This window comes from Belonocnema kinseyi, chromosome 7 (genome assembly GCF_010883055.1).
Source record: "Belonocnema kinseyi isolate 2016_QV_RU_SX_M_011 chromosome 7, B_treatae_v1, whole genome shotgun sequence".
In the NCBI taxonomy this organism is placed as follows: domain Eukaryota; kingdom Metazoa; phylum Arthropoda; class Insecta; order Hymenoptera; family Cynipidae; genus Belonocnema; species Belonocnema kinseyi.
In genome coordinates this window covers 116,050,929-116,065,573 of record NC_046663.1, presented here as the reverse complement: position 1 = coordinate 116,065,573, position 14,645 = coordinate 116,050,929, and the positions used below count along the sequence as shown (strand labels likewise).

At 37.8% G+C, this 14,645-nt stretch overlaps 1 protein-coding gene across 2 annotated transcripts in view; it reads right to left on the bottom strand.

Annotated features, from left to right (window-relative positions):
• Window positions 1-13,434: 13,434 nt before the first annotated feature.
• The window catches only part of LOC117176324, a 306,697-nt gene continuing 305,486 nt past the window's right edge, over window positions 13,435-14,645 (bottom strand). For both annotated transcript variants that reach the window (XM_033366552.1, XM_033366551.1), the window contains exon 2: window positions 13,435-13,792. In XM_033366552.1, coding sequence (XP_033222443.1) covers window positions 13,512-13,784 — 273 coding nt within the window. In that variant the 5' untranslated portion in view covers window positions 13,785-13,792 and the 3' untranslated portion in view covers window positions 13,435-13,511. The remainder of the gene's footprint in view (window positions 13,793-14,645) is intronic.

The following is a 14,645-nucleotide window of genomic DNA, read 5'->3' as shown; positions in this document are numbered from 1 at the left end:
GAAAAACATTCCGAGTGCAAAGTACAAATATATACGCAAACAGTACGCGATGAGAATTTGCCCCATTGTAGACAGATTCTTCAGGTTAAAAAGAGCACTTAAATAAAGTTTTATTCTGTCTTAACAAGTTGAACTCATCTTAGGTGCATCACAGCTATACTAAATCATTAAAAATGGGAAAAAATCAATTCTGGAAATCTTAAAAAAAATTTAATTTATTATAGTGTGTTTTACCCAAAAGTTCAGAGGAATATATAATATATATAATTAAAATTTTGTCATAAAGACAACAAGCGTATTTCACCAGGAGCGGGTCTTAGTTTACAACATTGCACCTGATTCCGGCAAAATCGCAGTAATATTTCACCTGTAATAGACCGTAAACCCACAACGTAAATGGCAAAGTGATACGGATTAGGTCAATTTTCACCTGAATTGTTCATCTAATGATAAGGAACGTGAAAATGGGTGCCTTAAAAGTCGGAGTGGATGCGTTCAGTCGTGGCGACCTGGCAAAGGTGTCAATTTTTGACAGTTAAGTAACGTGACGCGGATAAAATTGAAAATTGGTGAAAATTTAGGGGATTACATTAGAAATAGCAATTGAGCATTGTTAGACACTTACCTGGATTCAAAAATGTTTCAAAGCGGCTTCGAAGTCGCCGGACATTCAAGTGAAATTTCTTGAAATTGATTTTACAGGAAAAAGTTTGAAAGAAAAGTTGGCCCACTCCCAGAGATGCATATTTTCATTTTCATATAAGTTTTTTATCAAATTGATACATTTAGAGAAATCATCAATTAAAGAAATAACATAACAATAAAAAGCCGTGTTTTATTGCCAGTCATTTTTTCGAAAATATTGAGAAGAGACAAGGCATCCCATTACAGTTATACTCCAAGATTAATGACAAGTAGTTTATCAAAATATTAACATTTACCAAGTTATTCGCATTGCTTCTGATAATCATAGAAGGCTGGGTCCGGAAAATTTGACTTTCGTCACGGTAATAAAGATCAAAAATATTTTAACAACAAAATATAAAGTTTAACAATAATAAATAATCGATATTCTAAAGAATCATATTTACCTTTATTACAGCCTTCTACGATAATCAAAAGCTGAGAACATGACTCTGTTTATTATTATTCATAAGAGAATAATTTATTGATTTACCTGAAAGTGGCTAATGCTAAATCTTTCCACAAGACTTACTCTATTTGTGTACTAATTTTGAGAACACCTTCTTTTGAATTGCTAAAGGCACAACAGGTGAAATAAAAAATGAGAAAAAGAAGAGAAAATGCGAATATCTTTGCTTCTCGCCGACGGTGCAGAAGTCTAAATCTGCTGGATGAGACGTTTCTATCTGCTTCGGAGAGTATTCTTTATAGATGTCACATCCTGAATGCGGCTCTGTGGCACGCCCAGGTATGTATAAGTCTCTCTAGCGCAAAGGTGTCGTATAGCGCTTCTATCGATGAGTTCAGGGTTTTCAGGAATGCCATTAAGTTTTCCTCGCTTCAAATAAACCTTTGTGCATTTGTCTAGCGCAAATTTTTTATTCCTCTTTCCTTAGTATGCACGTCACGAGTTGCGGATGAAACTTTAAGCTTTCCAAAGACAGATGATAAGTCTATGGGCGGTTGAATCGAAAGCTTTCCGGTATCCAATCCAGGCCATCAATAGGTCACGCTGGTAAGATGCTGCATCTTTGCAGACACATCTACCGATGATTAGGTTCTCCCGACATCCTGCTACGCTTTTATTTGAGGCGCGTTGTTCATAAATTTCTTGCCACACAGCTTCAATTGCCCGAACAATCCTATCATTTAGGATAACAGTGAATATCTGAGACAGTGTGTTTAGACAAGTGATTGGTCTGTAATTCTTCGGGTCAGCTAAGTTGCCTATTTTCGGCAGCAGTAAAGTGAGCCCTTCCACCAACCACCCCAGAATTGGCTCTTCCGAATTTAAATATGATGTGAAAATACGGGCCAAATGCTGATGGGTTAAAGGAAACTTCTTCCACCAGAAGGTCTTGATACCATCTGGTCCCGTAGCGGAATAGTTATTTATCCCTTTTAATACTTTTTCACCTTCTCGGTAATGATGGAAGGGCATTCTTCATCAGGTGTTACGACGGCATCACACAACTTCTTAAAGCTATTTAGGCTCCCTGTGTCTTCATCCAGCCTGTGCTGCACTTCGTAGACATCTCTCCAAAATACTCTTAGACTTCTCTTAGCGTCAGATAGTATCCGTATTCTCTCAACAATATGCTGCCTGATGGTCAGCAGCTTTGACTTGTTCAGTGTGTAATAACGATCCGGAGTTCGCGCGTGAACTTTCGAACCTTGGCGGTAAAATTCCTGCCAGATGTGATGTAGTCAATCACACACCGAATACGGGACGCGTACTGTCTTTCCCAGCCTATCATTATGGTGAGTTAATGCATTTATCTTTTGGTCTTATGATCAACCGTTGGTTTTATTTTACAGTTCGCATCGGCCAAAGCTCTCGCTGCATACACTTACATAGACCCTTTTTTGGAGTAGTTTGACATGGTTTCGCATATGTTCATGCAAAAAGTGCAATAGCTCCAGGTGTTTCTCGTACCATAGAGCATGCAGTCGAGCCATGTAACCACGTTTAGGTACCACACTTGCATCGTAGCAGTCTAGCAAGTCGCGATTTAGTCGCTCCGTCCACCTAAAGGCTTCGAGATTCCGTCGATACATCGCATTGAATCCATGTTCATTGGCTCCCCCAGCTCAAGAGTGGTCGGCATTGTTGGCCGATCCATTGTCGGAAGCCCTGCGCGTTCTGTTGTTTTGAACAGCACTTACTACAGCTATGTTTGGTATTGTACTGTAGCTCCCACGAGAAGCTAGGGAAAGGGGTTCGTCCATCCTTGTAGAGCCTTTCATGCAAGGATAAGGCTGCGTACTCTGAGAGGTCAACCGGTATCCCAGAATCACCGTTCTAGACACCTCACCCAGATGCCATTCAGCTTTCGGCACGGTTTTCACATCTCCGCTTGGGGTTAATTCATTCGGGACCACTTCTGGACAATTTTGTGCGACTGCCTATTCATTTTTGTAACCATATTCAGCAGAAACACTTGGTACAGGGAACTTCTATTCGCTACACGAGGAGGCTTTAGGTGGTCATAGGGACAACCTCAGGATTTCGCCGGGAGCGGGTGCTAATCTAAAAACTGCACCCGCTTCCAGCGAAATCGGGGTAAAATTTCAGCCACAATCACGTCTCACGACCGTGAGATAGGTGGTTACAGTGTGCAACGGAATCAATACGACGATCCAGCAAAACCCTCGGGCACCCTAAGAAAACAGGGCGACCCAAGGACTACCGCTTTCTGCAATTTTCCCGCAAGTGTTTTAGCATATTGTTGATACGCAGGGATGCTTTTTAGGCCATTAGCGAGTGATAGCTTGGCACCTCCAAAAGCGCCGATGATAAGGACGATTAGTTTAACAGAATATTCCGGGTACAATCGTTGCAACTCCCTTATAAGGTCACGATACCTCTCTTTCTTTTCATTCTCCTTGACTATGATGTTTTTGTCAGCTGATGCCGAAAATTTGCCTCGAGTGAGCAACAGAAACAGTGGTCGAAAATATAAAGTTCCAGTATATACGGCACTTCCGATTCTCTACAATTGACTCAATTTCCCTAGGATATTGAAGTTAAGTCCGACTGTCTCAGCAGCCTCCTCCGCTGCTTTTGTACAGACACGCTCCTTTGCCCACTTCTTCGTTATTCCTGACCACTTTAAAAAGAGGGTCTATTCCTTTTGCAACTCTATGTGCTGTACCCAGAATAATCCTATTGTGAAGACATTCAAGACTCAATATTCCGCGACCACCTTGACGGTGTGAGATGTACAGTCGCGGAACGGAAGACTTAAGATGCATGCTTTTGTTCATGTGCATAACCTTTCTTGTCCCGATATCAAGGGATCTGAGCTCGTTCTTCGTCCATGGAACTACTCCAAATGAATAGAGTACTACCGGGACGGCAAGCATGTTCTTTGCAGATACTTTGTTCCTCGCCGACAGTTCGGAAGACCACATCTGCCGAATGAGACGTTTGTATCCGCTTCGGAGAGTATTCTTTATAGATGTCACATCCTGAATGCGGCTCTGAGGCACGCTCAGGAATGTATAAGTCCCTGCAGCGGAAAGGTGTTGTACAGCGCTTCTATCAACGAGCTCAGGATCTTCAGGGATGCCATTAAGTTTTCCTCGCTTCAAATAAACCTTGACGCATTTGTCTAACCATGTAAAATACATGAGTGACCTTGTACTTTCGATCTGCAGGTTGGCCGCACAAATACCCATCGGAATGGCGAAGTGCTAGAGATAGTGACAATAATGTAAGGCAAAAGAAGAGTGGGGTCATGGTGTCACCCTGAAAGACACCTCTTTGAAAGGTAACCTTGTTAGTTGTCACACGATTTTTTCCAGATGACATAATAAATCTGGTTTTCCAAAGCGGCATCTATCTCACTATGCACCTAACTATTTGCGGATGAACCTTTAAGATTTCCAAAAGACAGATGATAAGTCTATGGGAGGTCGAATTGAAAGCTTTCCGATAATCAATCCAGGCCATCGATAGGTCACGCTGGTAGAATGCTGCATCTTTGCAGACACATCTATCGATGAGAAGGTTCTCTCGACATACCGCTACGCCTTTCTTGAAGCCTCGTTTTCCATACATTTCTTGCCACACAGGTTCAATTGCCCGAACAATCCTATCATTTAGGATAACAGTGAATATCTGATACAGTGTGTTTAGACAAGTGATTGGTCTGTAATTCTTCGGGTCAGCTAAGTTGCCTATTTTCGGCAAGAGTATTGTGCGCCCTTCCACCAACCACTCCGGAATTGGCTGGAATTGTTCTTCATCCCTCTTAATACTTTTTTCATCTCCTCGGTAGTGATGGGTGGGCATTCCTTATCAGGTCCTTGTAGAAAGTTACAATTTCTATTTTTTAAAGAAAATTTTTAAGGGCTATACTCTTTCAGACCCACAGATTGGGACAAGTTAACGTCGCCTTAGCAAGGCAGGGCTCGACTTTAAAAGGTAAACACCTTTTTACCTATCGTGGCCATAAAAGTTAGACGAAGGTCTATTAGTCCAGGCGAATTAAGTTATTTTGATGCAAAGAAAAATAAAATAGAATTGTCAACAGCACTTGAACAATTGGCAATCGTAACGTGGTGCATAGTAAACGTAAAAAATAAAAATGCATGAGCAGGGGTGTGGTGGGGTTGATTAGGGGGATGGGGTTTAAAAGGGGTGAAAATGGTATTATTGTGATTTTCGGCAAAATTTGACGTCAAAAAGAAAAGTGTTCTATAAAAAACATATGGATTATAAAAAATCTACAAGTTTTGTATTTATTACTTTTTCACACAACCTCAAAATGTCCTACAAAAATGCGAAAAACCGTGTTTTTTTTCGTTTTTTATTTTTTATTTCCGCAAAAATGATTTTATTTTGACGAAACTCAATGAAAGTATACCTTATTATGTCCTCAATATTCACAAATTTTTTAGATGGAAATTGGTTTCCGAGGGAATCATTTGTTCCGGTCCGAAACACTTTTTTTCAAACTAAATTTGTCTTTCTGTAAATTATGGTGCAGAGTTCTTTCAGGGCTTAATTTTTTGTTTTGACATAAACTTACTGATAAAATGAAAAAAGCTTCTGTTCAAATAATAAAATACAGTTTTTCCGTATTTTTTCCGTCAAATTTAATGTAATAATCAGTTTTGAAAGATATTTTACAATTTAAACAAATTATCAACATTAAGTGAAAAATCTATTGTTGCAAAAATCAGGTTTCGAGTTTTTTCCATTTTTAAGCATGTTCTCCAGTAGGTACTATTTTTTGTTCATTTCATCAGAAATTATATGTCAAAAAAAATGGAGCCCTCAAAGAACTCTTTCCAATGATTTTCTGAACTCGGGATTGTAATGAAAATCGGCTTTTTATTATTATGGTATTTCTTTAATCGACGTTTTCTCCAAATGTATCAATTTAATCAAAAAATGATATAATTATGAAAATATGCATCTCTTGGAGTGGTCCAACTTTTGTTTGAAACTTTTTGCTGTAAAATCAATAATAAGAAATTTCACCTGAATTTCCGGCGACTTCGAAGCCGCCTGATAACACTTTTGCATCCAGGTAAGCGCCTGAGAATGCGTAGGTGATATTTCCAATATAATCTCCTACATGTGCACCAATTTTCAACCTTATCCGAGTCACGTTAGTTAACTGTCAAAAACGACACCTTCGCCAGATCCCCACCATTAAACGCATCCACTCCAACTTATAAGGCATCCATTTTCACGTTCCTCATCATCAGATGAACATCTCATGTGAAAATTGGCCTTTTTCGTATCACGTTGCCATTTACGTTGTGGGCTTACGGGCTATAATGTCGAGCCGGAGGCTCAACCCCGATTATGACTGTATGCATCCGTTGCATCGCAAATTCTTGGTCGTGTATTTTTAATGCAGTTCTATAATGTAAACTCGAAGGTACTATTATGATATTTTGAAATACAAATTGTTGAGCTTCATGACAGTTAGAGAAATATTACAAAAATTGAGAAATACTAAGAATATTATTAATAAATTAATTATATATATATATATATCAACATTTGAATATGAACACGTACCGCGGGGCAATTGAAAATCACATTTAATTAACGTGGGGATATGTTGAATTTTCGAAAAATTGAACTCATGTTCCAGGAATTTATCTAAACGTGCCAAACTTTCTCGGTATTGAAGAGGAGTGTCTACGAAATAAAACCATACTAATAACTTTTATTTTCAACCAACCGTCACCCTCCCCGCAGTACCCCAAATATTACCCAAAAATTTAAAAAGTACTTTTTTACGTATTATTGTTACTTTTTATAAATTTCTGTCGTCTTTTTTATACAAAGAATTACTAATGGACAATTTTAATATTCGCCATTACTTTTTCTACAATTTTACATTGTTTAAATAAATGTAAATTATTTTACCAATTATTTATTCCCAAAAAATACAAAAAATAATGGTATTTTCTGATTGAAATGCAGTATTTTGTCATTTTTTAAAGTAGTAAATATATACAATTATGTTTCTGACTGTATAGTATATAAAAAGAACAGGCTGACAATTTTTCAATTGTATAAAAAATACAATTTGTTTAAACAATTATTTTTATGAAAATATGTTTAAAAAATTTTTCTCTGAGACAAACATAATGTTGAATGATTTCGGAGAGTAGTAAATTTGAAGAAAAAGCAATAATTAATTGTATAAACAATAACATCAAGCTTTTAGCACAATTTGCTACTCGAAACTATTTAATATTATGTTTATATAATATTATCAATATTATTTAACGCTTAAAACGACATGGGGGTCGTGGGCGACCCCAATTTTTGTTCGCGCAATTATAGCAAAACCCCATTTGCGAATTTAAATTTGGTGGTACCCTCCATCGTTATTTAAACATCTCTTCTTCCAATGTATACCATTGGCAAGTAGCTGCGTAGATCAGTTGAGATCCAGCATTCGTTGCAAGCAGTCGCTGTCTTGCTTGGAGTCGCCCACGACCTCACATGTGGCTTTGTAATATTTTCAGACGAATTTTTGTAATTTTATTTTTGGAAAATATTGTGTATACTACTGAAAAGGAGTGTGAGTGTTGCAAAAAAAGTGTTCAGATTTTTTTCAAGCGCTGGTTCCTAATATATACAATTTTAAATGCCATTGACTATCTCCAATCTCTGTACATTCATCTCTTTACTCCTCATCTTCAAAAAGGTATGCTAATGCAGTGATCCGCAAAGACATCCTGATGGGAATTGGGAGTATTCTTGGAAAAGATCGGCTCTCTGAGGAACAAAGAGAAAACTCTCATTTCGAGGAAAGAAAGAGGTACTGCATGTGCAGTAGAAAAGAAGACAACAAGGCCCGAGAGGCTTGTTATTCGTACAACCGCCCGGTGTGTCCAAAGCACCGGGTATTCATGTGCGTGGATTGTGTCGGTACAGAATAGCGCTTTCACTATTTTTCATTTTTGATAATTTTGCCACGATTACTCTGCAAAAATAAAAAAATTGCATAAGAAAATAGTGAAATGATCATTAAAAATCGGTCCTTTCACTTTTAATGAAATGGCCTAATTCAGATTTCCAAATAAATATCTTTTTTGGGAGCTGCACTATCACAGTTTTGTTATCTTGAAGAACTATATTTAGAGAGTATGTCCTAGGTTCTCGAAGTGTGCATGACACGCTCTACAGCTATCATCGATAATGTCTTGGCTAAAAATGAAACCCTCCGTGCCCAACTTCAATCCAAGTGATCTGAGGAAAGCGGAAGATTTTATCCTATGCTTGTTTTATCTGGTCTTTCGGGAATAAGTACGCAAGATGGATAATGTTTTATGAATTTTGGTCATCCCTCATATTAAATTTAAGACCCATTTGTTAAGTAAACTCCTTCGCTGCTTTGCACAGAAATGCTTCTTTGTCTACTCCTTCGTATTATGTGACCATTTTAAGCATGTGTTGTACCCAAAATTATCCTTTTATGACAACATTCAAGATTTAGTATTTTTATACCACCTTGACAGCATGAGATGTAAAGTCGCGGAACGGATTCTCTAGCGCCAATCTCTCGTATAGCGGTTGAAATTAACCTTGACGCATTTTTTAAACGCAAGAACCATTTCAATCTCCTAAAAGAATTTTTGGAAAATCCATAGAGCTAAGTGTAGATGCTATTTATTTTTAGCATATATCTTATGATCATCCATGTATAATGCATGAGTGATCTTATGCTTTCGATATTCAGATTTAACACAGAAGTACCTTTCAGAATAGCGAAGTTGTCGCCCTGAAAAACACTTCTTTTCAAGGTAATCTTGTTAGTTGTCACAACACATTTTCCAGATGAGATTTAAGCATTTCAACAGACAAATGATAAGTCTATGGGAGATTGAACCGAAGATTTTCCGGCAGTCTGTCACAGCCATAGATAGACAGTGATGTTAGGATGCTACGTCTGTGTAGACATCTCTTGTTACACAGTTTCGATTGTCCGAACAGTCTTATTATTAAGGATAGCTGTAAATATCTTATACAGGGTATAGACAAGTTGTATCAGACAAGCTGCCAATCTTCGGGAGGAGAACTGTGTATCCTTCCTCTAACCACTGCAGAATGGGCTCTTCCGACGTTATATATGAGATGAAAATGCGGGTTAGATACCGGGTGGTTAAATAAAAATTCATCCACTAAAAGGTTTTTGGTTTGTATCTTCTTTCAACAGATTCTGGACACATTGAACGCGGGACGCCAACTGCCTTGTCCAGCCTATCTTTGTGCTATCTGTGTGCCGTTGCTTTTGTTTTACGGTTTTCACCCGGCAAAGTTCTCGCTGCATCATACACACTACCATTGGTGGTCCAGAAGTCGAACTCTTCTGAAAAATCTCTACTAAGCGCATTATCCAGTTTAGCCAGATATTTAGGTCTGAGGCTCCTGATCCTAAAGCATCCCTCTTTCTCTATTGGACTTCTTCCCGCGCTTGGTCTCCAAGCCGCGTCTATTTCTGTTTTGCCGGCTTGTTATGTCTTTGGTAGAGAAGACGCTCCAATAGATAAACCCTATTACAAAGGACATCGGAACGTTTTCACAAAAAGTTATTGCGAAAATTGGGAGAGCTCTGGGTAGTTGTTGCACCACAGAGCATGCAGTCGTGCCATGTAACCTTTTTATTCAGGGGTGATACTGGTAAAGTATCATTCCTGTCCGGAATGAAATAATGGCTACGACTCTACTAGTATTACAATGTTTGAGGCACTGGACAACCTAGAGACGGAAAATCGAAAGACTATACTTTGGATCACTGGAAATAGTGGCATTAAAGGCAATGTGATCTCGGACAGACTATAAAAACTAGCAGTAATAGAAAACTTCACTGGTCCCGAACTATTTGTAGAAATCTCCAGTATCTGACTCGTCAAAGAAATCAACAGTTGGCTGGCCGAGAAAAATTTAAAGGAGTTAAAAATGGCAACTCTCTGCATATAGGCCATAACACTCATTGGTTTAAATTAAAACCTTAATCAAACAAAGGAAATACTCAAGCTGGGGAGGGACGAAGTAAAAGTCCTTACAGAAATCTGTATAGGACATGTGAATCTTGGCTATCACAAACATAAAATTTGGTTCACAGATAACCCCCTCTGTCACCTGTGTAGAAAGGTTGATGATACAGATATTCATATCATTTAGCATGGACTGCAAATGCTTTATTAATTATTGTAACCATATTTAGCAGAAGCCCTTGGTGCATGGATTCTCTGTCCGCACCAGATTATTCTTTGAGATGCTACTAGGCTTTTCAAATATTTCACCCAATATTAAATTACATGCTGTGAAATGTATGCTGAATACCCTTAGATCCAAAATAACCAGATAGTTATATGACTCGCCCGCAGCGATTTCCTCTGTGTCATTTTCGAACTCGTTCTCTAACTCTGTGTTCCCTAATTCTCCTCTGGTTAAATATGGTATTCTGCATTTAGCTAGTCCGAAATCCATTTGGATATCATTGGAAAACTACTTTGTGACATTGATCACTTGCTGGATTTTCTGGGCTGAACAAAGGTAAGCTTCGGATCATTAATGTACAGAAAATGGGTCAGTTGATGAACATCCCCATTATCATGTATTCGAGACTTATGAGACATGCTGTTTAGTGTTTTGCTCAATGGGTGCAACGCTAAACAGAACCATAGCGCACTGACAAAGTTTCCTTGAAATATACCTGTACTAATTCGTATTAATCTAGTTATCCTTGGTTTTCCATGATCAAAATACTTGATTTTTGTACCCGAGAGTCTCGTCGCGCTACTTAACAAGTCAGTGATGCATGGGAAAATTTGGTAAAGTTTTAAAACTTGAAGCAAAAGTCAAGCGGTACAAGAGGAAACGTTCGTTTTTAGTTAATGTATGGCTCGAACTTCACTGCTTTTCGAGTTTTTACAACATCCTTTTTGTTCTTCTGTAAGGACGTCAATCTCATACAGGGTATCGGTCAAAATTCAGATGGATTTTAGGCGCCTCGTTATTTAGGTAACACATACACCCTGGAACATAAAGCCTGCCATCAGCTTTGGGTGTTCATTGATTTTCTGGAAATACCTTGCCAACGCATAATGCGCCCTCGTCAGGTACTTGTACCAGAAATTGTGCATCATGTCCGGGCTATTGCTTGCCCTTGCTTTCTCCATTTTGAGCTACGCAGTTTCTAAATTGCATCTTTTCATTTTTCCCCAAACACCCGAACAGTAGTTAGTCATATTTTCCAATTCAGGGACATTGGTTTCTGGCTTGCTGTTTTGCTTTGCACTCAGTTCCCGATAAAAACTTCTTTCATCAATTTCAATCGAAACAAAGTTTCGATTTTGTTGCCTTCGTGTGTTACTTTTCTTATACCAAGGCAGTTTGGAAGTAAGAACATCAAGTCTCTGCTGTTGGAAGTCCATAATATCATCCAATATTGCTGGTGTTGATATCTTGATGTACCGAGGGTGAATGATTTTAGTAACATTGTTTATCAGCTGTATGGTTCTATTTCCTTTATCATATTCAGTTAATTGATCCAGTTTCCACCTTACTTTTCTGAAATCCATATCCAACCTCATCTTCCATGGTGGATCTCGATACCTTGCTGGGACAAAAACTGCATTTTCAGGACTAGTTTTGCGGTACAACGTTCTAACGGTTGCCACAGCTGCACAGTATACAAGTTTGCACCTCTAACGCAGTATGTGTTACGTTCAAATACGTAGGTAAAACCTTGCTGTTGAGGTATTCTATTAGTGCACGCAGATCATTTGTGATGTTCATTTTGGGCAGAGAATGTCTTAGTGTTGGTTCTACATATCCGAGCTCTAGTAAAGCATGACCAAAATTCCTTTCATGGTGCTGTAGTTTGTCTGGGTTTTCGGTATATACATAATCGTTATTAAAATCTGGATGTGGTTTTAATGGATTCAGTATATGATATTCATTATCCCTAGCAACTATTCCTTCAGCTTTAATCAAGTTTTCGTTCTATATATCTTTCAAGGGGATTCCATCAATAGGAAGCTGATGTTCCACTTCCATTTTAACAGCAGCTATTTCAACAGCCAAAAGCAATCTGTTTACAGATATTGAACGTTTTTGATCTGCCGGATTCTGCTCATTTATTTTTGCAGCTAGCATTAGGTATTTAAATAAGAAGAGTCTATAATGTTCTCTACTAACACTTTACCTACATTTCTCTGCAAAATAATAAAGGCGCATAATATCTCTGTTCATACGGTATGTCGATTTTCGTCGCTTTTTTTGTTGCTGAACCTCTGCGTTTGCCTGTGGTTGTATAAGGCCATCCACTTTGAGATGATATGGTGGTGTTGGATCGTCAACAGGTTGAGGAGGAACGTCAATTGCCCCTGGTTGACCGTATGACGCGGCTTCCTCTAACCATTGATCGGTCTTCTGCCACGTGAAGATTAGTCGTGATGTCCTTCACCTTAGCGATACGATCTTTTAGTGCGACTTTCTTTATATTAGGATACTTTGCAGCAAATTTCGGTCTTAAATTGTATCCTTTTTCAATTTTCGTTTTAAACTTCGCACTTTCGTAATAGAGCATTTCAAAATCTTTAATATACTCACCATTTTACATTTATAGGTTTTGGTGTTATACTTAGCCCCTCTCCTCTTTGTTATCAGCCTATCTGACATGGGAAACCCTATCAGTAGCAGTGCTACCGTCAACATTGCCGTCAAAGTCATGAGAGGAGTGCTGAAGCCCTACCGCGATACCAACGCGAGAACACCTTATGATATTTTTTATTCAAAAGTTTTACTCGGTTGAACCCGGTTATATGACATAGCCACGGACTAGTTCAAGTCACTGATGAGATTAGGATGTGATAAGTCAATCCAATACAATTTTCGAAACCTCCTGCGATGATTTTGTAGGTATACAATTACGAGCGGCTTTCTTTGGAGATGGAATTTTAATGCTACCGTAGGTCTGTAATCAGTCTCGAAAATAATTAGTATAAAGGACTTACTAATAAATATTTTCAATATTGCATTATAAGACCAGTCACTAAAAATCAAGATATGATTCACAGATTATTACTGCATAATTATTCTAATTCAATCAAGTGATCATAAATAATTGCATGTGAATGCAAAGGTTAGGGGTCAAAGTAAATGATTAAAACTTCAAATGATTGGTGTTATTAAATAATATTTCACAAACAACTTTTATTTGCAGAACAATAACCAGTTCAGTGTTTATCCACATTTTATTTGCATAAGTTACACCAAACTAAATGACATAAAATCAGCTTCCTCATTACATGTTTAGGCATTTTACATATATACAGGGCTAATTGCTTAAATCTGAGAGAGTATCTTCGCTGTCGTCGCTCAATCGTGGATCACGTATTCTGTTAACAAGAGGTGGTGGTTTCGAAGTCGTCAGGAAATACGTGCTAACAGGTGTTCTTTTAATTTTTCCCATAGCCATGCCAGCTTTGAGTACTTCGATGGTCAAGTATCGCGCTTTATCCTCTGTAATCCGAGAATGATCCATCACATAACGAACAATGCTCTGGAAAGTAGCACCCGGATTGGGCTCTCTCAATCTATTCGGGGACATCAGGAAACCTAATACAGAAAAAAACGAAAATAAGTAAAATTCTATCATCTTCCTACTCTGATTCGTGAGCACCTAAGGAAATATTCTCACTTTCTCATCTAATCACTTTAAATTAAAGTTCTTAAATACAGGCACTGGATCGAAGAAGACATTATAAAACATCTAGCTGGTTTCAGATAGCCCCTTTGTACTGATTTCAACACGAAAAAGGATGGGACTTTAAGGTAAGTGTGCCAGTTATCGGAAGCTGAAGTCGAATTTCAGATTTTAACCGCTTAAAAAATTATATCAAACATATTTAAAGCTTAAGGAATGGGTTTTATCAAATAAAGCGTACCTTAAGAAAGGTAAGTTAGTTATTACTTGTAACATATCCTATTAGAATGAATATTATAAGAAGTTCGAAGTTATAAATACGATAATGCATGGATTATCGGTAAGTCAGAAACCTGAGTGCTTGAATTATCGGCACTTCGATGTTTGAGTGATCGGCAATAGCGTTTAAGAAAAAAACATTTTTACTGAGAACGAAGAACACAACAGCTTACTACGTATATACAATAATGCTCATCTGCCGACAACCCATGCATTGACGAAGACTGGCACGTTTACCTTAAATGCAATTAGTAAAAAGTTTACATTTGCTTAATTGATATAAAATTACAAAATACTGCTTTTTTATTACAAAGAGAAGTTTAGAATTAAAATAAACTGTGTCTTTGGTAATACAAAAATAAAAGTGTATCACTTTCTTATGCTTAAAGAATTATAAATCTTAAGGATTTAAAATTCTTAATAAAATTATTAGCGGTTGAATGCAGCGAGAAAAAAGCTTTCAAGATTAAGCATCAAATAAATGAT